Source organism: Oreochromis niloticus, linkage group LG11 (assembly GCF_001858045.2).
Source record: "Oreochromis niloticus isolate F11D_XX linkage group LG11, O_niloticus_UMD_NMBU, whole genome shotgun sequence".
Lineage (NCBI taxonomy): Eukaryota > Metazoa > Chordata > Actinopteri > Cichliformes > Cichlidae > Oreochromis > Oreochromis niloticus.
The window spans coordinates 13653700-13678755 of NC_031976.2; the positions used below are offsets into that span (position 1 = coordinate 13653700).

A 25056-nucleotide genomic window follows, 5' to 3' on the forward strand; every position below is an offset into this window, starting at 1 on the left:
AAACCACACACACTATTACACATACAAACGCAGACAGAAAACTGTTTTCATTTTTTTACCATGGCAACAGTCAAATGAAGTAAGCCAGTTCTGAGTAAGCCACATATCCGCTTTCAGAGCTGCAGTGGAGAAGCTGGCCATAAATCTGTTGGCTAGGCAGCTGGACCACTGTGTCAACTTATTAGACTGCGATTGCAAAGACATCATTATCTCATCATTATCAAACAAGTTATTATCGCATTATCAGCCTTTCATCAGTAATCATGAAAGCAAAAAAAACATGTCATGGCAAAATAATAGTTTCTTTTTAAACACTATATACAAATGTAAAATACTGACATATTAAAATAAGGGAGACTTCTCCCCCTCATAACTATCGCTGGACCTCTTATAAACCTGATTAACGCCTTTACTAATCTACTATCTAATAACAATTCCTTTCACACAGGATTTACGCAGTTGTCTGTTTTGACATCTCTCTCAGACTGGGTGAAGCCTTAAGCCATGTACTCCACCTACAGCATATACCTTGTTATGTTATGGTATTAACTTTAGTGATGGATGTACAGTCAGTGATTCAAAAAGCAGGGAGGAGCATTCATTCAAAGAACATAGAGACTTTTTTTGGTTTATTGAGCAAGGAAGACATTCCTCTGACTTGCGAAACAAACGTCTGCCTGACAGGGAAGTGTATGTACATGAAAGAATCCTAAAATATCAGAGTGAGTGAGCATTTAAACCACATTAGGCTGTAGTCTAAGGCCTTGTTTACTTCACCAAGGCAATGCCAAACTATTTTGCATGTATTCAAAAAGTCTAGCAAAAAAACACAGGTGCTAATATACAATGAAAATAAAGAATACAAAAAAGGACCCAAGTAGTTAAGCAGATGAAATCCTACATCAAGGAAGGATTTGCTTTCTAAACTCACAGCAACTACTTCCTTACATACCTTACTTATTAAAAAAAAAATCTCAGTTTCAACATGTGATATGATGTCGTTGGGTTGTTTTTAATAAGGGATTAAATGATTTGCAAATCACAGTTTTTATATAATTTGTAGCCACTACGATTTAAATTGCAAGCCCTAAAACAATCTCACCGGGGGTAATTGGCATCAGTGTGTAGGGGTGCCTTGCCCTCTGTGTTGCATATCACTGTGATTTCATGCACTGTTTATGCACAAAGTGTTCAGTGAACTTCAAGCCTCTGACAGTGACCCTTATCCTGGCTCAAGGCCCGGCCTCTTTAGCCATCCAAATGTTAGATTGTCACGCTTCAAAAGAAACACTGTATCACCAGGATGTGCTGCTCTGCTTTTCACAGTGAGTTGCTGGTTGCAAAAGCTACTTGCAGGCTTGTCAATTTTTCTAATAGGAAGCAGACTACCAGAAGGGAATGGCATAGCAATATAGAACTAATCTTATTCAGGCTATAAAAAGAACAAGAGGAGATCAACTACAGAATCAATGACAATGTGATTGACTGAAACAGAGAAATAGGACTTTAGAGAAATAGAAGAGTTTCCTGGTTAGGAGTCTGCTCCTCCTGCTATGTTTCAGGCCTCCACCAGTCCCAAAATAGACTTGTCAGCACCAGCTGATGGTGGCTGGCTCATGGCCCATTGTAAAGGGCTTTACAGGTGCCCTCCATCCTCATATCAGATCCAAGCCACTCAAGGGAAGCAAAGGTCAGCAAGGCCTTTCTTATCCACCAAAGTAAGAACGCTCATTACAATAAGTTAAAAAAAGCTAAAAATACCTTCTAAACTGCAGCAGGAAAGATAACTTAACTCACTAAATTGACCGATCCTCCTAATAAACAACACACATACTGTTTCATATGAAATGTTATATTTGAAAGTGAGCAGAGACTAAACTATCACGTTATTATGATTCAGGGTAAAGTCCACAACCGGCTGTAAAACCAGAAGTCCAAAATACTGTAAGCTGGTAATGAAAGCACACTGAAGCATTTGAGCTGACTCCGCTGCCACCTGAAAACGTAAAAAGTTACATTAAGTGTGGCACTTAGTCTACCCTAAGTCATGACTTGCATCTCTGTAGTTAAGACAAATTGTTTTGTGATGCACGAGAGCCCATTTTTATCCAGATGGTAAGCCAATTTTTATTTGAGGAGCTTGCCTCTTAGCTGTGTATGGTTAGGCAAGTGACTCCATAGTCTGAGACAGCTGTGCCCCCTGACATAGCCGGTGCATGTTAGAGCCCAAACACCCGACCTAGGAATCTGCTAAAGTTAGAGGTTGTTGTGAACAACTTTATATGGAGGTTTCCGACTGCTGCCAGTTTATTTATATGCTGTCCAAGTAATTAGAGTAATCTAATTAATGAACTTGGCCATAGCTGAATTATTTTGCCCTATCTTTTTGAGCCACCTCCACACCTAAATAGAAGGATGTTGGCCAAGTGGTTTCCATCCCAGTTAATAATACTCCGAGACACCAAGGCGCAGGCTAGTTTATCACGTTTATCACTTATCAGTCTATTAAATAGGAATTTGTCCTAAACAGAATCACCACAATGCTTTTCATGCCTTGCCTTTGCCTTAGATCGTGCAGCGAGTTTTGCTTAGGGCTCTGAAGGCATTTACAAACACTTAATTTTAACTGAGTTATCTAGACATTTATTAAATGAACTGCCATGCATGAAGTGAAAAAAAGAAATAAAACAGCAAAAAGACATCCACTGGATATTTGGTTTCTTATTTTGTTCTAGTATTCCAATAAGTTTGATTCTTTACTTTACGACCAACAACATGAGCTGCGGACATAATCTGTATTTAGCTCTAACTGTTAAACATTAGCTTGCTCACATGCTAAAATAAGATGATGAACGTTCAGCACATACCTGCTAAAATTCACTGTGCTAGAATCGTCATTGGGAGAATGTATTCATGCAGAATGCTACATTTGGGTCTGTATAAGTCGGACAGAAACATCCGGCGCTGAAAACTGAAGTTAATGTAGACTCGCTGGCTCAAAGAGTGAGTCAATCCTCAGTAACACTCCTGTTAAAACTCACATTTTTATGATACTCCCTTTTTAACAATTGTATGATGGTAGATTTAAAAAACAACAAAAAACAAAATAACAGTAAATAAACGTTTTAAACTTATCCCAAAAGGTTGATTCTGTTCATCTGGACGTAGCGTTTTCAGATAACTGTGCTCCAGTTTGGGGGAAAACAAACCGAATTTTAAGATTTTGTTGAACTACTCAGCAATGAGTGGCCAATTTTTATTTATTCATATATTCATTCATAATATATGACTTATATACCTAAAAGTAAAGCTATAAATAAAGTATGTAGCCAATCTATATATAAATTTGTCTTTCCTATTGTGATAACCTGGCATATGAAGCCTTAATCGCATCACTAATATAACCCAGCACTAATATAACCCTTGCAATCACCTTGACTGATTTCAGTATGGGTCAGCCTGAACAACAATTAGTGCTTAAACAGGCAGACAAACAAGTCTTTGAAATGCAAGAAGAGAGAGGCTGGAAGGATTAACCCCTGGAGGTGATGGCGGGTGGCTGGCAACTTTGAGCGCATGAGACTGAGAACTTGAAGAGAACTGCGCCTCTTGTGCAAAGCCAGCTATAGTTGGAGGGGTGGCTAAAAGAAAAACCTCAAACTCTTTATATTGTAAACAGAACAAGCAAACACAAAGCCACAAAAGTCAGTAAACCGCAGAACTGCTACATACAAAGAAGCACTTTGTCTTAGAGTTTGGTGAGCATGGAAGGAGAGAGGTGTCTTTGGCATTCCCTACCCTGCTGCAAAAATAAATAATCAACTGTTCTTGGATAAGCTGAACTAAAAAAAGGGGGGAAATCAAAGTTGAAGGAGGAAAAATGTTTGCTTTGTTGCACTGAGAACAATAGACAAAGTTCTGAAATAAATCAAGGCACTATGGGGCCTGCTGCTTGTTGCTCTGCCAATCCAAACTTTTCTTGACTTATAAATATCTCTAGTGTTCTGTTAGGGGTTGTTAAAAGCAACCGTGTAGCAAGACAACCTTTTTTTAATTATGGCATGAGTAACTAATAAAACAAAGAGAAATTCTCGAGAAAAGCTTGACCAATAAAACCTGTAGAGACGTCACAAGTTTAAAAAAAACAGACTACTGTGAGAGCGTAGTAAGGAAAGTTTTGGCTTCTGTTTTGCCAACATACACGAAAATGCACATGGAAAAATCTATAAAGTGATGAGTGTCTGAGGTAAGAAAAATGACAGGCATTGCTTGGGTCTTAGGCTCCACCAGTCTCGGATCACACTGACTTTTCCTTTTCCAGAGTGGAAAGAAATTAAGTCACAGATTATGTCTCCTGTCGCCCGCCTCACCAGCCAAAAAAGAGCAGGGGCACCCAAAAAAGTTTTGCCAAGTCCCGTTCATCCCCCCTTACTCTCACTCTAACAAGCTTTTTGTCACGTCTTAGTGGAGGGTTCCTAATTCGCCCAACCTTACAATGTCCCTGGCAGTCTCTCAGATTTGGACAGCAGCCCGCCAATGACGGGGTAAGAGAGTCGACTGAAAGCAGAAAAGCAGCAATCTGGCAGACAGTGCTATTCCCTACGACTGATGAAGAGGACATATTCGTCACTTTTAGATTTTCAATCGACAACAATAAAATTTGCACTAAAAGTAGAGCATGTTTTGTGACTGTCTCATGTAAAAACAATTGTAATCCACATCAGTCTTTGGTGTTAAATTCTACAAACAGCCAGCAATTACAAAAAATGCTTTGTGCTGTAAACAAGTTCCAGCCGTGAGATCTGGACAGAAAATTTGAACCAGCTCTCGGCTCTCTTGTTCTCTCTCCTGTGAGAGGCGTATGCCAGCTCAGCTAAACAGCAGCCAGGGATCAGACTCAGCACGGAGAGGATGTATTACGCCATTTAGAAGCTAGAAAGGTTTAAATGTTGCTGCACAAACCGGGTGGGAACTTCCAATTTATCTGCTCAGATTCCAAGATACGACAAAAGATGTCTTCCCTACTTAGCCACACCTCTTTATGACATAAGCCTAATGCTAACCAATGCCTCAAACCTCAGCTTCAAGCACTTATTATAAACGCTTACCTTTTTTTGGGCTCAGCCAGAACCGATCTCCAAGAGGATCTCCTATCTCCATGCTTCTATCATACAGAGAAGCCTCAGCGGCTCCAACAAAACACCTTGCTGCTTTTGCCACACACTCAAATCCACACTGCTACACCCTTCTTTTCACAGACCTACTGCCCTGCCAGCAGATCAACATGGCATACAATATGGGGCTAAGAAAGAGAATGAATGGGAGTGGAGGGCTACTTTCAGGGCAGGGAGGGTGTTTGTGAGAAAAAAAGGGAACAAGGAAATCTTTTCATCTGTCCCATAAATGCAGAGTAACATCTACACTATAAATCTGAGGGTCTTGCCAAACTGGACACATCCTCTCTGCTGCCCCGGATACCCTGCAACACGTCCCATACATCTGTAGGCGCCCACGCTTTATTCCATTATCAGCCAGTTGAGAGATGAACAGTGGATACCTTGTTCGAGAAACCAAGCAAATTACAGCCCCAGACATTAAGATGACGGGTGCAAAGGAGGGGAAAAAAGGATAGACAAGAGAACTATGCAGAGACAGAATACAAAGAACTAAAAGTCAGTCTGTAAAAGGCACACCAAGGCACCCGGAATACACCCAACAACAACTCTTACTTCACCTCTTGTATATTTTGGTTGACATCAAGCAATTAAGGCTTTTGTAAATTGTTAAAAAGCAGCACGTTAATCTTAAAACTGAATTCAGATACGGGCAATCCAAAGGAGAAATGCTATCAAACAGCCAACTGCTGTACATATTTCAAGAGACTAGAGATCATCAGTTTACGATTTTATCAGTTCTGGCATGTTTCCAATGGGCCTAAAGGGCACCGCAAAAGTATGAAGCTGCTGAACTGAAAGGGAACACACAAGGTGTGTACGTTCACACAATGATGCATTAAACATCACATTTGTCTTATTACAATACAGCACTATTTAATTTTTTTTTAATGGGAAGAATTTGTGACCATTGTATGTGACTCCATTTGCCCCGTTTATGATGACTGTGACTTTTCTCATAAATCACCCTTTAAGAAGACTTACAGTTTGCATAAACCAAGATGTCTGCTAATTCAAGTCACAGAACAGGAGCTCTGACATAACACGGCTTGCTGTTTGGTTAAAATCGTACTGAAACAATCCAACCACTGGCTCCAGTTTTAGAGATAGCAATTCTTGTTTAGTTTGTTGGTTACTCAGCACTAGTTAGCAGGTATCTGTGTCTATACCAATACTAACCAAGCTAGCTAACATTAGCTGATAATGTTTTATTTGCTAACTAGCTTCAAACTTCAACAACTGCATTTTCATAAGTAACAAGACATTAAAAGTGGCTTAACAGAACGTATGTATAAGAATTATTAATCTCGAGTCACGCACTATGTCTCCCGTCTTACCCCCAACTGGTCGTGGCAGATGGCTGTAGCACTTGGTCATAGGGCATTTTCATGCTAAATTTTCCAAATACTGCTGTATCAGTGAATGTGCGAAAAGTAGGCTTTAAATTGATTGACTTCATAATACTGGCTACTGTATGTACTTTTTAGCCCTGATAACAAAAACATCAGACAATAAAAGAAAGAAAATAAGAAAAAATAAAAAGATGAAAATTAATAATCTAAGGATAAACCAGGCAAACATGACAGCACACTCACTCAAGACAACAAAAAAATCTGTAATACTGAAAAATAGAAATGTACAAAATTACATATCTGAAGAGCATTGTGGATAATGCTAGCTAGTCATAGCTAGTCAGGTAGCATAACAAGGCGTTAAAAGCAACGCGTTAAAAGCTGGAAGGGGCTCCTTGGCTTTATTAATAAACAGCAAAGACAGATGAAGAAACGAGAGCAGAGATGCACTGAAATAAGAGAGAAACTGTGTGTGCTACTTAGAGACATACTTTGTTTTCATTTCTGCTTGTGCTGTGTTGTGCTCCCAGTTCTTCCTGAATGTGAGCTGAACCTATGCCAAATACTTTTTTACTGATTTTGATACGTGTGTTAATTTGCTTTCTTTTGTTTATGCCCTGTCCTTATCTTCAACATTCTTCTTTCTGATTCTGATTCTGATTACTTTCTTTATTTTATGACATTTAAATGCCCGCTCATTCAAAAAAAAAATACCACTAATTACATAAATAACAATATGCTGACGATGATTTGTGGTCATGACACCCATCAGTAAGTACCCAATAGTTGGAAACTGTATTTGAATAAAGGCTGGCCCTTCACAAAATGGAGCTCCAATCTGGTAAGTGAGGGTATAAAATGGCTGTAGGGAGTGCCAGGACTGGCAGTGCCAGCCAGCAGGGGCAAGTCTATTTGTGCCATCAGAGGCACAGACAGCCACTGTACTGTAACTCATTCATGATATGAAAAACAATCGAAAAACAGAAGGTGTATCTAAGAAAATCTGTAAGACATTCCAACCAATGCGTAACATTTTTATCAAAGAGAGAGTGAGAGAAAAAAAAAGATGAATATCTGCTTCATGAGTCAGCGACTGCTAACCACATATAGGAGTGGCCACGCAGGCTTTGGTTGCTGCAGCAACAGAGCCCACAGGTTAGGCAAACACCATGTGCTGTCCACGGCTGAGGTCCCAGCGAACATGGACTTGCTGCTGCTGCTGCTGCCATGGGCAACCAACTATCAAACAGCAAAACCTGTCACAGGATCCCGGCTCTGGCCTTCCTGACTCTGTCACAGTGTGCAGATTTGCATTGTAACCTGAAGAGCCTCGGCTTTATTTTTAGACAGGCATCCTGACTCACAAAATAAAACACGGACAAACACAATACAGGTGACTCCTCATGCACACGCATATATATGAGCCCTCACACACACACACACACACACACACACACACACACACAAGCCACACCACCACCACCATCTGGGCAGAATGAATCAGTTGCATTCTTTCGTCCCTGGGCAGAGAGAGAGAGACTAAAATGACTGCATGAGTCTTTCTTTCACAAAAGAAGGACATGCAGTAAATTTAGTGCGTGTGCAAAGAAAAGGCCCATTCTGCCACAGCCATAGAGTCCAGTTACAGACACAGTGGTGACTCATTACCACTATTATCTCCGCAACTTTCATAAACTGGATTTCAGTGTGCCAAAGTACCCACAAGAGGGCTCTTTAATGTAGGAAAGAATCGCAGCAGAGGTGGCGCTAAGGGCCAGTGTGGCATTTTAGATTCAGGCTGCTCTTCTTCTGAAGGCAGTTCCTGACACTTATTACTATTGAGAGTCTGAACTGTTTTTTCAGGTTATCGGAGGGAACAGGAAGCAATATATAATTCTTTTCTTCCTGAAATCCTGTCATTCCAGTGCTGAGGGGTTAAGACAGAGCACTGCTCCAGCAGCATAACAGACATGAAGTCAATCAATGAAAATGAAATGAAAGAAAACATAGCAGGTGATGGACATTTTAGTGCTCGTTCAAGTGTTTTCCTTGTTTTTCTCTTTTTTTTTTCCAAGAACTGCATAATCTTAGGAATGCTCTGGTTGTCTGGTATTATGGCAGTAGAGTATAATTACCCAGAGTAATAAACTATCCAACATGTCCTCGCATGCAACAATGCGAGGACAAGAAGTAACTCAAATCCAGACACTATAATGCCACAATAAAAACTTGCAAGGAATGAAAGCCAACTCTGTGCATGCAAAAAGGCAACGGTATTAAAAATTATTCAGTGTGCAGGTTCGGCGCCTCACTTTATGGGTGTGGTAATACATGCGAATTAATGACTTTATATTGTTCTCCTATGCCCATGGTTCTTGTTTTGTTTCACACAGCGTTCCCAATAAGAATGGCTAGGGTATAATACAAAACCACAGGAGAAATAATACACCACACCCAGCGCTGCACAGCTGCAGGATTAATAAAATATCAGCTGGTCACTGTCTGACACACAAGTTCAAAGTACAATAGACTGGAAACTTACAGATGCACCGCGAGTGAAAATCTAGGGTCATATTTGATTGGTTGCCAGTGCTGATACCAATTTTAGTAATCAGCCAGAATTCCTCTATACGTGCTTTTCATGAGCAAAGTCACTCCACCCCACAATTCACATGTCTTCACTCCTGCGTGAGATGGCTTTTTCTTTTTCTTTTTGTTTTTTTGCTTGCTTGTTTTTCATCTGTAAGCTTGGAGTGGTTCTGCATCCTGTTTCCCATTGTGACATCTAAAACTAAACCTCCTGCCTTTAAAGACAGAACAGCAGTCCAAACAATAGGCAAGCTTCCCGTCCCCAAATTATAATAAAACCCAGTGAGCAGGGGCTGTTCTAACTGTGCACTCGTTTACCAGCATTGGTGCATTTCTGTGTGAAAGAACTGTGATTTAGAAACGATTACAAAGAAGCAATTACAGGTAACAATTACAAAAAGAAACAAAGTATCCTGATAGTTTGTCCTTGTCCCATATGGGAACTAAACAGCAGAGTAACTACAGCCAACAGCCTATCAGGTTACTCCCCTGACAACTGTAAGAGCTGCTTAACATTTACGCAGCCTATCTCGCGATGCAGGCTTTGCAACAAAACCGCACTATGAGCTTTTAAAGGGTTTTCTGTGGTTTAATCAATCAATCAATGCACTTTTAGAAACGTGTGGGACCACTTGTGCAAGTTGAACACAAATAGCAATGTGCTGCACTTAAAGTGTGATCTTGTGGTGAAAGTGAAGCCTTTTGTAAACGTTGCTTTGTTGAACTGAACATGCTGTAGGGTAATGAGACGTACTAGACTATCAAATGAACCAAACTGGAATAAGAAAGAAATGCAAACCGGTTGGATCACCTTTAACAATCATGCAACCGGCTTTGTCAGGATCTTAGGACCTTTATGCGAGGTGTGGCAACAGTAATAACTCCCCCTCGGGTAAAGAAATGTGAACCGCTGTGCACTGGAGGCCACTGAAAAGCTACAGGAGGGCCATATCTCTACTAATACAATGAGATCCCTTACCAAACATCACCAGAAAGAAGTGTGGAAGCACAAGTTTGCTATTGTCTCGACACTCGCTGAGCACACACACAAGCACACACACACGTTTTTGGCATTTTTGCTTTGTGAGTAACGTCGGGAGTAACTGAACAAGCATTGTTTGCACCCACCCATGCCTCCAATCGCACATCCACACATTCACTTCATCAAGACCAGAAGGTTGAGATTTTATCAAGCACTCTGCAGCACAGCGGTTCCAAAATTTCCTTACAGATCGTGTGAAACACCGAAGCAGGCGGTGGGCTTTCAATATACTTCACACACAGCTCATCCTTTCCATGGAACACTTTGAACTGCTACTAAACAGAATGAAGCAATGTGATGAGGTGGCCTTCTTGTGAACAGGTCACACCCAGGTGTTACAACCCCTGCATGGATTTCTCATACCTTGTGCTAAACATTGCAAATATACTTTAGAGGAAATGACCCCACCCTCCTGAATCATCGAGTGATGATTCAAGATTCAAGATAACATATTATCTGTCATAAAATTAGAGTAAAAGTTAATACACCACTAAACTAGGAATATAAGCACATGATAAGTGTGTATCCAACTGCACTCCAACTCTGTACTAAGTCAACAAAACATGAAGCTTTTATTCATGTGTCAGCAGAAAATAGTTCTTACAATATCAAGCTGCACGCATTTCCTGTGTTTTATTCCACTCTAATACTACAACTGCATTGATGTAATCAGAGTACTTATTGGTTCATAGCTCCAGGTGTTCTGGACCATCATCAGTCAGCATGACAGAAGACAGAAGAGACGAGGGGACTCACCTGAAAAACAAAGAGAAACAGACAGCAGTGTTAAATGTGTAAACACGTGATATAGGATAGAAAAGTCGAGTTTATTTGGACTCACTAATAAACACACAAGGCAAACTTTAAACAGGACAGTTAAAAAGACGATGGAGAAGAATTGGTTTGTCATGTGGACTGCATTAGCAGCGCATGCCAAAAGTAAACGTGTGCTCTGACACTTGCAAAGACTTCAAACTAACCAATCCCACATGCGGGAACATTCTGTTTCAAGAGTCGGCCTGACAAAGAGCTGAATTATATCCTCATGCTTCAACTGTTATGCAAGCGAGTTCCTTCTTTCTTTTTTGCAGAAAAGAAAGAGAACATCTTGAGCCCATCCATTCCGATTCAGAGAATTACTAAAAAAGCATTCACTGTGAATGAGCGGCTAATTCAAGTTTACTGGGCAATAGCACCATCTACTGGAGAGAGAGAGAGAGGACAAAGGCAAACGTTATTAGGACTCATCCAAACTGGGATCCTATAATGATCGTAATCTGCACATCCAAAGCACTCGTACACCATTCAACTTATGAAACACGATACAGACTGCATTACCTGGCAAAACATCAAGCAGCTACAACAGTCAAACCATGTCCACATGTTTATGCAATAATAAGAGTAATAATACCATGCAAATTATTATTTTTCTACCTTTTATACTGAACTTTTATTTTTTAGTATTTTCTGTACTTTAAATAAATAACCAGAGAACTTTTCTGCCTTTGTATTCATCAAAGTCATACAGTGAAGTTTAAAATTTCACAGTAAATACAGGCCAACGCTCTTGGCTTGAAAATATTCCAGCCCTTAGGGACAGGACAGATCAAAGGCTCGAGCTCTACAGTTGTCCTTTATTCTGATGTCACGCCACTCTGCCCCCACCCAACCTTTACCACCCACATCGCCCTGCTACTGAGTAGGACATTCTCTTCAGCAGCACCACTATAGTTTCCAATCTATAACCGTAACGCACAAGTACCGACTACCAACTTGCCACCCTGCTAGTGTTTCTCATGGGGACCCACAAGGTCGTTAAATCATCAGCCTCTGACACCGATGATCCGAGAACTAACCCGCTCTAAAATTGGACCTGTCTAACTTATGGCATGGTTTCCAGCAGCTGACCGTAACTGTTTATGGCGAATATTTGCAGTAAATGCTTGACATGATGTGAAAAATGACTGTGTTAATGGTGAGGGCAGTAAAGTTTTAATGGCAAATTTTAAGATATTATGGATTCACGTTTTGTACTTGGTTTATGGCTTTATCTTCAGGAATTACATTCTAAGAAACAAGACGTTACTGAGACATGCAATCAAGAGGAGATTAAAAAAGGTTGTGTCATTTGATGTACTTTTTTTGAAAATAGACATTTTTCACTTGAAAAAACTTGATTAAAAATATTACTTTATCTGAATTAATGTCTCTTTTAATTGCTTAATACATAAATTAGAAAACAGTAAACTGCACCCATCAAAGATTTTCACAGAAATATTACAAAGTTGATAATCTACCTGTTAAAAACACAAAGGTTTGCTGTAACACGGAAGGTGTGACCGAACCACTATTTTTTGGCATATTTGTGCCATTGATGTGCATGATACAAATTTTTCGATTATTTTTTATAGCAGGAAATCCATTTACAGGAAGTCGCAAACCAAAAGTGAAGGAAACTAAATTCAAAGACAACAGAACAACAGGATATGAGAGGAAGCATCCTGCAAGAGCAGGCAGACTTTCCTCTGGAGTAACCTCTGGTCACATTTCCTGCATGGACAGTCTGCTGACAAGAAACTGCACAGAAATATTCAGGAAAAATATTGTAGGTCTCTTTGGTGCCTCCTTAGTGAGGCGTTTCAAGCATGTCCCGCTTGGAAGAAGCCTGGGGTACAGACCCAGGACACCCTAGTGAAATTATGTCTCTCAGATGGCTTGGGAATGCCTCGCTTTCCACTCAGAAGAGCTGGAGGACTATACCACCACAGTAAATTGTAATTTAAACAGTCAAGATGTTGCTGAAGGCCAGACCTGTGGCTTCTATTTCACTCTGTTTACCAAAATATTGCATTAGCTGCTGCCCGGTGAATCCTGTACCCTTTTATTGTACAAACAAATTGACAGATTAAAGCAGATAATTTATTATCATCCCAGATCTTACTTTCTGTTCTCAGGGACACTTCAACAGGGAAGCACAATCTGACTTTGAACAATATGTCGTCAAATAATTTCACTCTTCCTGTTTGAACATTTGGTGGTCCACCTCTGGTAGATGGGCCATCCATGCTCAGTTCTACCAAGAACATTATTACTAAGATATAAGAGCACAGAAGTATCTGTGATAAAGTTTAATAAGGCAGGAAATTAAACTAGAAATTTAATAAAACAAGACCACTCCAGTTTAAGCCAAGTAAGAGCACTAGGTCAAAGTTCAGAGATTCTCTTGACTCACAGCATTCTTTCATGCTACGTCACTGCCTTGATCATAAGTGTTATTGTAAATACAGCAAAGGCTGCAAGCTGGTTCAAATGGTAATCAGGCCTAACATCATGTGTCAAACACACCGCCTATTTAAGCTGCAAACTTTCCCATCTCTGCCTAAGACATGTCAGTGCATCCCAGGACTGCTGGCCTATGTTTCTAAGCCTCCCCTGCCCCATGCTCTATCTGTAAGCTCCAGGGAGATATTTACTCATCACTCCCCATTTTCTATATGTGACGTATTTGAAGTGAGTGATGAGTTTGGTGCCTAGACTCCAAGTTCTAACTATATTTTATTGCTGTAATACATCATTTTAAGTATAAGCTGTCTGACTGCACTGCTATTATGCGCTAATAAAAACTGAACACCCCTGCAGGTCAGCTCGACGAGTGCAGGACCGGAGTTTTCTACATCATCGCCCTAGGCTCGCTTCTACCTCTAGTCTAGATACTACTGTATCATAAAGGCCAAAATAACTCTTTTCAAAGAGACAGAGAGTCTAAATCACGTGTTTGTTACTAAGCAAGCTTCATCTGCTAACAAATACAACGAGAAGCTGGACTGCATGTGTTGCATACTGCAGCTGGACAGTTTGTCACAAGGTCTTCCTCATTACTTCAGGTTAAAGAAAGCCTAATGATCTGATCAGTGACAGAAGCGCCGATGACATCATCCAACTTTGGGGAAATTCCCCATGATGCTTTCACTGACTAAATAAATCTAACTATGGCAACTAAAACAACCCGCAAAGACACTGACTGAAACTTTAAGCTTATTTTGCCAAACAAATCATGTAGTGCGCACAGGTAAAACAACTATTTTGCCAGTTTCAGTGAGATAATGCAGTGATGTATACCCTTGAGGGCCCTTACTGTAGCTTCTCTTCGTACTGCAATAATACTCCATTGCACGCCAGTTGATAGTGGCTACTACCAACCCCTGCCTAAAAACAACACACCAACACACATTTCCACCAGTGAATACGACCGAAGAAACCTGCCTTGGGCTTTTACTGTTCTCCAGTGCTGGAAAAACTGCTCACTGCCAGACAGGCAAACCTTCTCCTGCCAAACACTCAGAAGCACCAACATAGTGCACCACTTCTTCACACTCTGTGGGAGGTCTTTGAATCATGCTGCGGCCTGATGGAGGCTCAGTGGGAACGTTTTTAGCCCGTAATCCCTGAGACTATGACAGTAAAAAGGCCTTTGAGTGCAAGAAAAATCCCTCCTTTGTGGGTTGTCGACTGAGAGTCAGCAGCACGGCAGCATCACACTCAGCACACTGCACACATGGAGGGTAAAATACTGCTCGGGCTGCTGAAACAGGGACGTAAAGTAGCATATTAGGGAGCTGCTAGCGAGGACAAGGCAGTAAATCTCCGCAGGAGCACACGGCCACAGTCAGCATCCATTTATTACACTCTAAAAGCTTAATACATCTTCAGCGCTCTGTTACAAGATCAGAGGTTAGCAAGTGTTAGTGCATCACTTACTGTACAACAGGTAAAGTCCAGTGACATGAGTAACTCACTAATTCAGCTCTAGCATTTCAGCAGGTAACTGCACTGGCTACAATGCACCCATGTAAGAAACAGCATGCTGAAAACCATAGAAAATGAATTGAGGATAGCATTGGTTCTGGCAGGCCAAGGAGCCAAGCTCCGTTAGCAATCGTGTCAAATCAGTTGATCTCAACACCTCACTCAACCAGGTGGGCTCAGCTGATCCCATCCTGTTCGTCCTATTGGCACACCTCAAATGGGCTATGCTATTACAACTCAGCTTGTACAGAGTTTCTGCAGCCTTTTCAGACCACTTTGCAACCCACCACCACCCCAGCTGCTCCAATTCAGACTTTCAAAGGCATTTCTGACTGAATCAGTGGCATACTTGTTGCCTTGTCTGTTCTATGAGTAATTCTTGTCGCACCTTAGCTTTTTGCACATGAATGTCCCACAACAGAGCCAATACTGGCAAATATGAAGAACTGGAGATGGAAGATGGATTAACAGTCTTGATTACTATATATATTCGTTTTTGCACTCTTTGATCCTGTACATTCTCACGTGTTTGCAGACAGACACCTGTTACACGTTTTCTACTGTTGTAGTTTTGCCCATGTGCAGTCCCACCCACTGAAATCCTCTGTTTGCCGGCCCTGCACCTGTATCACGTTACCTCTTAGCTTTGTTGCCTGTCTCCTTTCTCTCCTTTCAGCTGCATGTTTGTTCACTGCGTTTGCGTACCTTTGCTCGAGTAGAACGACTCCATGATTCAGACGCGTTCAAGAAGAACTTTGGAACCTCACGGCTTACTAACGGCGGCTTTTCCCTACAGCTATCTTCTTCTCTCCTTTCCGCTTTCACTCCAGATTTTTGACTTTCTCTTGCAGCCAATGTTCTCTGTCAAACACGTCACGCAGTGTAGATCAACAGAAGTCCCCCCCCGCCAGTCTCCTCCTCCTCCTCCTCCTCACAGGTCAGAGCCGCCCTCCATAATAATACCTCTGTGTGTGTGTGTGTATGTGTGTGCATACTCATACGTGAGTGTGTATGGAGCTGAAGTGTTTGACAAAGAGCTAAAATTTCAGAGCAGCAACAAAGGCAAACAAGGGCGTAAAGATGAAAGAGAACAATAGAACACAAGTTAAATTCAATTAAATCAGGCAGCACTGCTCCAGGTTCCCGCTGGACTGACAGAGTATGCATGAGGGTTAAATATAATCATTTCATGCAGCTTTGAGTGGGATGAAAAGCACACATTGGGATAGGGTGTGAAAAGACTATTAATCTGCTGAGTTGGAGACACAAAAATGCTGGACAAAAACAGCAGCAGGTTTTTCTAATCGAAAAGACACTGAACACAGAACAGTCAAAGAGAAATGACTGCATTGCATGTGCACTGTGTAAAACACTGTGAAGATAAAGGTGGGGAGTGTTTGATGTCCACGAGGTGTAGGGGAGTCAAATTTATATATAGCATATCTATGCAAGTGGGCCATTTAACTGGGTCTTCTAAAATGTAACAACGCAAGTGATGGCGTTAGCCGGCATGCATGATCCTGCAGTGCAGTGTTAATGCTAGCCGTAGCTGCATTTAAAGCTTGCGTGTGAAGCAGGTGTTGGAAGCCATAAGGTTAATCATTAACACTTTTTTTCCTGAATTACAGCACACACTCACACACATTAACCCAAGCTAAAGGTATCCGGAAGGCGTGGGAGGAGAAAAGGAGAAAAGAAAAAAAGGAACTTCGGCTGCAAGTTGTTGGATTTTTTTTAAAAATTACCGTTATTTTCAGTAAGAAGATAATGAACAGCACTTTTATGATATTAAAAGAGAGATTAATACTAATGATTAAATGTAGAGTGCTGCTATAAATACACTGAGAAAAGAGGTGAATCATCATGGGAAGCCCTTAGCAGCCTAGGTATATTGCAGCATAGCTAAAGGGAGGATTCAGGATCGTGTAATCCATCCCTAAATATAACCTTTGTCAAAAAGGAAATATTTAAGCCTAATTCAGATAAGAAAGTAAATAGAGCAGAGAGGGCTGGTTCTGTCCCCTGGCTTCTGTTTGTTTACCATGAGGGAGACACTAAGTCATTTCACAGCTGTTGCTCTCATTAAGTATACTATAAGGTCTTTCCCCATAGCGCTAGAAAGCCATAACTAAAAATAGCTCAACAACAGAGAAGGGAAACTACCCATGATGCATTTCCTTACAGGGAAGCAGGGTAAACTATATGACAGGAATGTCTTGAATTGTGTGCAAATTGCCGTAAAACATTGTGGACATGAGTGTGAAATGAGTCCACAGAGCGCCTGTTTCAAACAGTGCAGATGTGCCAGATGACAGAAGTAACAATAGGAGCGTGGAGGCTTTGCAAACAGCATAAAGCACGCCCATAACAAATACTGCTTGTGTTTTTGAATTCAGGGCTTGGTCGACAGCTGGAAGATGCCACATAGAAAACAGATGAGGAATTTGATAACTCCCATATGGTATTTTAAAAAAGGAAAAATGGGAGAAAGGGATGGAACGGCTACAAGTAAACACTTAAAAAAAATTGTCCTGTCATATCTTCTAAAACAGACCACATGGTTCGGACCACACAGAAACCATCGCCTACACAGTTGGGTTCTCATCAAATTACCCTCCTGTGTGAAGCAGACTGAAAGATTGTAAACAAATTTAGGCCTTGGCTGCTTAATTCGCCCGTCACAATGGGGAGAAGGGAGTGATAATAAATCAGTCTGTCTTTGTATCTGCATTGTTTTGGCTTGTTCTTAATGTTGGGGCGTGCAGTAATGTCGAAAGAGATCAACAGCGGTCGATGGAGCAAACTTTATTTGAGTGGAATTTACTGACCAGCTTCATTGTGACATTTATGTGGAGCCACAACATTTGAGGCAAGCAGCAACTCCTGATTTACAGCATGGCAAAAGCATGGTGTCACAGATAAAGAGAAAAATCCCCTGTTAGTATTATATATTGTGAACAGACTGTGTTTGAAGTTTGTGATTGGAGCAAAACTAAAGGATAATTAAAGTTAACTGTAGTTTAGCAGTTGTGTTTCACTGGATGGGACAGTGAGGATTTAGCTATCCATTATTTTCTGTCTGTCTTAAGTCACCATAAAGCTGACATTTTTGTTATTTCTCTGTCAAAAGGCAAAATAAGAGCTCTGAAAGAATATTCAACACCAGGAAGCTAAAAAGTTTCGTTTATCAGCTACCATGACTGATAATCTTGCAGGAGGTTTGTTATCATTTTAGGAGAATTCACGAGGACATCGTGCAGCCAGTTAGCATGCGGTCCCAAAAGATGAGTCATTTGTTTGTGGTCACAACTGTGGCCTATGACACTGTGAGTCATTTCTTGATCAGACATCTTTTGTTGACATAGAAATTAAAGCAAACAAAACTCAGATTGGCAAGTAACTGGATGAGTCACTTCCTTTCTGCACTATACGTACAGTTTAAGAAGCTGCTGTTTAGCTGTCATTCTCTATGCCATCCTCAGCTGTAGGAAAATGGAGCACAGGTTTGGCTGAATGGATGTGGATGAGAGAAAACACTCGAGCTGTGTAAAGACTTGTCCTTACTTCAAGTTCAAGGGCCTTGTTGCTGATCATTAAGTTCTGAGTCCATGAGAATCATTTCTTTGCCAAATGTCTGGAACTCCTAAACTGTTATCCTTTTTAATCTCTTCTTTTCAGAGATGTCTCATTCCAGTCCTCTGACATGAAGCTGTTATCAGAATGTTTGCTGCCTTTTTTGGCAGCTAGCTGTCTCTGATCAAAGACCAAATGCCTGTGGCCAAAGAAACATCATTCCTGACTTAAGAATTGCAGCTAAGATGGGTTACAATGATTTCATCTAGGCTACTATAATACTGAACAAGCAAATATATCAATTTCAACACAGCAGAACAATAGCAAGAAAAAAAGAATTGTTTAAACATTATATCAACAGTACGCTTTAAAGTGGCTACGATTTCCTGAAACTTGAAGAAAACCTTTGTGCTCTGTCTTCAGTTCCATCATCATGGTCCCAGAAAATGAGACTTGGATCCAATACAACAGCAATTGTGATAACAACTGTTAATAAAACAAGACAAGAACGCCAAAGATCAGATTTTAAAACAGTATCTAAAACCTGTGTTGTTCAAACACTAGCTACACTGATAGAGACAAATAAAATTCAGATAATGAAAAACTTGCTATAGGTGTCATTTAACAGATTTTTTAAAAACCCACTATGCCACAGCTTTGTGATAGTGGTCGATTGATGTAATACAAAGACGACACTGATCTGCCAACACCCATGTGCCAAAATGTTACGCCTCCGGATAATCGGCTATTAGTCTTTCTTGTTGTGCCAAAAAGTGCAAACTGCACAAGAAGGAAGACTACAGGGGCTCCGAAGGTGTGCTATGTCACCAGGTACCGAGATAATAACAACAGATCCTTTAATTCAAGATTCCAGCTGCCAGGTGGAACAGCTACTATCAAATGTTCCTCCTCTTCCCTTTCATCAGACCACCGCAGATAGGTATCGACTACTGCTTAACGTTTGTATCATATCCTGACCTGTTTTCTTAACTGCTTGCCTGTATTAGGGCTGTGCGGGCAACTGGAGGCTATCATATAGTGAAAGGCACATCATGAACAAGCAACACACATAGAGATAATCACCCTCACCCTCTTCCACACCTACACATATCAATAGAGAGTAGAGTCTAACCCATGTATCAGTGCTGCCGATATTGATATCTACTTTTATAGCGACCTTTTTATAACAGACTTATAACTGAACTCTTTATGTTTTCTGCATCTCAAAGAAAAAAATTGTATATCAAGTCAACAATTATTAGTATTAGTATCAGTATCTGCCTTAAAGAATCTATATTAGTGGGACTATACTAGAGTGAACCACACACGGAGAACAAGTTCTTCTAGAGCAAAGAAGAGATATGAGATAAGATAAAATAGTGATTTTACCTCAGAGAAACCAGGACCGGCTTGTCTACTTTGTGTGACTTTTACATTCTAACATGTTCTTTTCAATCTAAACTACCCCATTCATACACCTATAACAGGAAGAAAAAAATATTAAGATATGATATTTCAGTAATCTAAGATATTTCCCCTTTTAAATTCGATTAGGTGTTCCCATTTCTCTGGTATCCAACATCTTAACCATGAGAACCATCTCACTAGTAACACCCAGTCATCTCCAGTCCCAGCTGCCTGATAATAAAAGCATCTCTTACAGTGAATCTCATAAGGCGAGAACCAGAATCAGTGATGAGGGATGAATAGATGGAAAGTCTCACTACAGTGTTATCAAAAGTAAGGGCATGATCCACATGAGAAAAACACAGACAAGCACACAGCTGCAGAGCCTCGAGTATGCATCAGACATGCACACACTACAACGCAACACTCCAGGGTAAACATACTGAGAGGATGTACTACCTCTCACTCTGCTGTTAAATGGGAATATATTCATCATTACCCCACGCTGTGGCGCCGCACTCATGACAGGCCTGAAACTATCCTGAATGTAAACAGTGTTCTCAGCAATCAGCAAAGTGGTGACAAAGTGACCAGCCAGTTTATACCTGTGACTCTGTCGTTCCCATGTAGCACAGAGGAGCGCTTCAAAGACCTATAAATGCTGAACCTACATCATGTCATTTTGGGAAAATGATATCTTGTGAGCTACATTTCCCATAAAATCTTGCACATCTTTGTGTAATGTTTTTTGTAAAGGAGACTCTCCTGAGGTAAACAAGTGAAGGAAGCCTGGAGAACCTCCCAATGCTCACATTTGCCACTCATTAATTACACTATAATGTGGAAACCCGCTTGCGCTGCTTCTCTGTTTATTTTACCTCATGACAAAGAGTGCTGAATGTCATCTTTTGCCACTATTATTTTTTTCTCATCAAAACAGAGAGACTGCAGAGTGGAACAGAAGGAAAATCAGTGTACGTAAGCATATGCTGCATTTCAGAAATGCGGATGCAATCTGTCCAGAAGGGTCAGGGGCAAAAGAAAAGGAAATTAAAGAAATAAAAGCAAGGTTATGAGTGAGAAGTAATTCCCAAAATACCTCCAAGCAGGTCATGGAATTTCCTCTAACCAATTCATGTGTGTACAGTGTGAAGCATGGCCCATCCAGACACTATAAAGACCATACTGCTTTTAGAACAGGGGGGAGGAAGGGATCTGTTCAATCCCTCTATAAGCTTACCCCTAATATTTACAGTCAGTCTCTACAGACAAGAACAAAGTAAAATAAACATTTCATCTCGGCTGGTAGACAAAGGCTGAAATAAAATCAGACTTAATTTCGTTTTTCTTGAAACACGTTGGAAATGCAAGCAGATTTACAATACTAAGAACATTTCCTGCATTACAAAAGGTATTTCCTTCAGACAATAGAGGACAGGAGGTTGCAGGATGCAGGGACCTTGTGCTGATTCTCACTTTTTCTCAGATGACTGGAGTGTAAACTTGGTAGCTGACACGGTTTTTCTTTTTTTAAGCGGTGAGACCAATGTTGGATAAGTATACTTGAATTAAACAGTTATTGTATTTTGTTGTCACAGATTGAGTATAGCAGACATTTAAGAAATTGTTGCTCAACTTGAAAGTATTGTGTAACATTTGTATAAAAGCTTTCTGTATTCATAAATATGTGATGTGTGACCGAATTGGCTGGTGAAACAATCAGTGCGAACTGCAGCATTAAGATGTGATATTATCAAAAGTATTATCATGGGTTAAAATAGACTGAGGTCACCATCAGACATGCCATGAATATCAATTTAACAGTTGTTAATTTGCACTTTGGCATCGCTAACCATATGTGTCATTGCACTTTAAAAGGGAACGTCGAGATTTAATCAAACATTTTTAGTTCTCTTAATTGAAACAGCACAGTTCAGATAACGACTAACTTACCTTATCTGACTACATTACTGATATGCAATCACCTTGTTTGTCTTCTTTTATTTGCTGCGATGGAGAGTGACTATTCTGGTAAACAGAAGGTTTCAGGTGACGAATATGAATATGTGTGTTACTGAAAAGAGAGGAGAACCCAGTTTTTATATATATTATTATATGACAGCCATGGTGGGGAAACTGGGGTTTGTATCATCGCAGTAGCTTACAGCATGAACACTACTGCTGTTAGCCTAGCATTAGATGGAATACATACAACTTATGTGAGCTTTTTTGTAAAATAAAGAGTATATTTCGTGTTGGTGTAAAGAATATGCATGTAATCATAGGCCAAAAATAGCTTTGATAACTACATATAGGATGATATGTGAGTTAGCAATGTTTTTGTGGCTTATGCTAATTAGCAGGGTTGACAACTCTCATGCTTCCCACACAAATTTCGTGCCAAATAAATAAAAATAAATAAAGATGAAAGCCAGTACTTTGTGAAAAAGGTTAAATAGGTTAGGTTAGGTTAGGTTAGGTTAGATAGGTTAAAATGAGCAAGGACCTCAAACAAAAACACAAACAATTATTGACAATGTAGCAGCATGCTAGGCCAGAGTCTGTGGGTTGGGAAAGGCCTCACTGTGGATCGGTGGTGACTACCAGGTTTGGCAGATCCCCAAGGAAAGCATATGATGGGTGGTTGTGACCATATTTCGAATAAAGTTTGATGAGTCCACAGTCCCTCTTAGTAAGTCTGGTCAATTTTTCTTCTTATATTTCTTTTTTTTTAGTTTTCCTGCCTAAATTCAAAGACAGTATTTGTAGCAGTGACTACTACAGAGTAAGCGTGCATGTCTACTTTAATTATCATGATGTCTAAAATCATTAGTATGTAAATTTTATGGTCTTTAGAGGTGTATAAGAGGAAAATACATTGAACGAGCGTCGACACAGAAAACGAGCAGAGACCACAGAGAGTCAGTGACTTCACGCAAGGAGAGAAAAAACTGTGGGCAATGTGAAGTGGGTGTCCTGAGTTAAACTTTCAGCTTCTAGATGAATGTCTGAAGTATGCAACGGAGTAAATACAGTAAAGGGTAACCTAGGCAACCAGACCCTGGAATGTCCGATACAAATGGCTACAAGGCAACAAGTGAGTCGCTTCCTGTGTAGACATTCCTTATATGGCTGGCATATATTTGTTATACACTACACTTCTATATGCGTTTGCTTGTGTTTTTTAGCAACTAAAACAACGTGGCAATATGTTTCCTGGTAACAATGGCAGTACATTTAGCTGTTTCATAACCTGCTGAGGTTAACCATGCCACCCACCCAATCTGATACTTGAAAGCTGGCAACCCTGTAAAGTCACGCTACTACCAATTCATACAGAACTGCATATCCGCTTGAAAAGCCAGACAGAGCAGTGCAACTGCACGCACAGTGTTCTGGGTTTATGGAATTCAACTCATTACCTATGCTTGCAAGATCTGACCCCAAAAGAAATACAATACAACCCAAAACAAAAGAGACAAGACTTGAAAAGAACGTATCAGAGCAGGAGACAGCTCTACGGCTCTCATCCTCATAAGCACATTAACTGTCTGTGGTTATGTGTCATGAAGCAAAACGGGGAAATTTATGGCTGCATGCCTCCTTCAGGAAATGCAAACTAAGGCCGAAATCAATCTAGAGATGAGATGGAGAGACACAGACGCGCAGAGAGAGAGAGCCTACCGTTGAGATCACATTAATCACACTGCCTGAACCTATGACAGCTTCTTGGAATTGTAGCTCTCATTTGCACTGATCTCTCCTGGTAGCGTACTGTGCATGAACGGGCCTGTTTTCTGTGCAGCAGTGTGACATTAGTGTTCCAAGTGTCCTAATGCCGCAGATTAAAAATTCTGATGATTGAGCGTCACACACTGAGGTACTCTGTCCACATAAGTGGAAGCAATTTCTGCAATGCAGCGAGATCCAGTAGTTTTCTATTAGTGTGACTGTGTGAAAGCTCACACACGCCGTCTAAAGAAAGAACCAAAGTGTCAGACAGTGGCACAGCTGTAATTACAAAAGGATTTATTATGGGAGAAACTGAAAGAGCTGAGAGCTGGGAAGTTTGCCTAATGCAATTATGTATAAAGCTCTGATCAAACATACTGTTGGTAATTTGGTAAAAATCACGCTTAACGACACTTCCCATGAAAACTTGAACAGGAGGGGGATGTCTGGAACCATTCATGTTTTTTTTTTAATTATATGTATTTTTAAGCTGCATGGTTCTCATTTTATAACAGAAAATCAATGCAGACCACCTCAGTCCTCCACCATTTTTTCCCATCCTAACAGCTTGAAACAAATAAAATCTCAAAACTATAATCTAAAGAAGAAAAGCAGCATGTTCTCATGTTGTTGGAAAAATTATTTAAAAATTTACTACAAAGCTAACTGCTAGAATGCTGCATTTTGCATTTGTTCTGCATACAAAAGATATTTATACACCTTTTCTATTTGCCAACACATCAGGCCAGGCAGCACTCATGTTTGTTTGAACTGCCTCTTGTGGTTGTGCTCTAGTTTTCATCCAAGCCTATAAAGAAAAAAGATTGTGTTCTAAGCAAATAAAAAGGAAATGACTTGCTGCACCTATCTGTCTCCTATTAGCCCGTCTAATGAAGCTTTTACCTATATAAAGCACTGTTTAAAACAGATAAGAAATACACTTGTTTTTCAGGTTATACTTAACATGCTGAGCTAAGAAATTGCAAAACTCTTCTCTATTGTCTTTCTGGTCACTGTCTTCCTCATCATTGTTACGATCAGTTTACAGAGCATATGGCCATTCATAGTTTACGCTAACTGTAAGTCATTCATCAACAGAAACTACACACAGCACGTGTGAATAACTGGTTCAGAAAGGTAAAACCTGACAGGTTGCATGCTGAAATGATGCAACTACGCAAGCTTTACTGTGATGGAAAGAAGCAAACACTGAAAACAAGCAAGAAGCATGGCGAAAGAAAAGGTGGACAACATTCCTCCCATTCCCTGGTTTACGTGATAGCCAAAGAATGCCGTGCTACATTTTCCATCACTCTTTCACGGAGCTACTGTACAAAAATAAAGCCCAGCCTGTGTAATCATTAAGCACAATTTCACCACT

At 40.4% G+C, this 25056-nt stretch overlaps 1 protein-coding gene across 13 annotated transcripts in view; it reads right to left on the reverse strand.

The window, feature by feature from the left end:
- plecb (plectin b) overlaps positions 1 to 25056 on the reverse strand; it is a 118067-nt gene that overhangs the window by 60011 nt on the left and 33000 nt on the right. The window contains exon 1 of one of the 13 annotated variants that reach the window (XM_019364510.1): positions 15669 to 15845. The exons of 8 other annotated variants lie outside the window; for them this stretch is intronic. In XM_019364510.1, the coding sequence (XP_019220055.1) occupies positions 15669 to 15693 (25 nt within the window). In that variant the 5' untranslated portion in view covers positions 15694 to 15845. Of the gene's footprint in view, positions 1 to 5108; positions 5208 to 15668; positions 15846 to 25056 lie in introns of those variants that run through there. 4 more of the 13 variants (XM_025911258.1, XM_025911256.1, XM_025911254.1 and 1 more) reach the window with 4 other exon arrangements.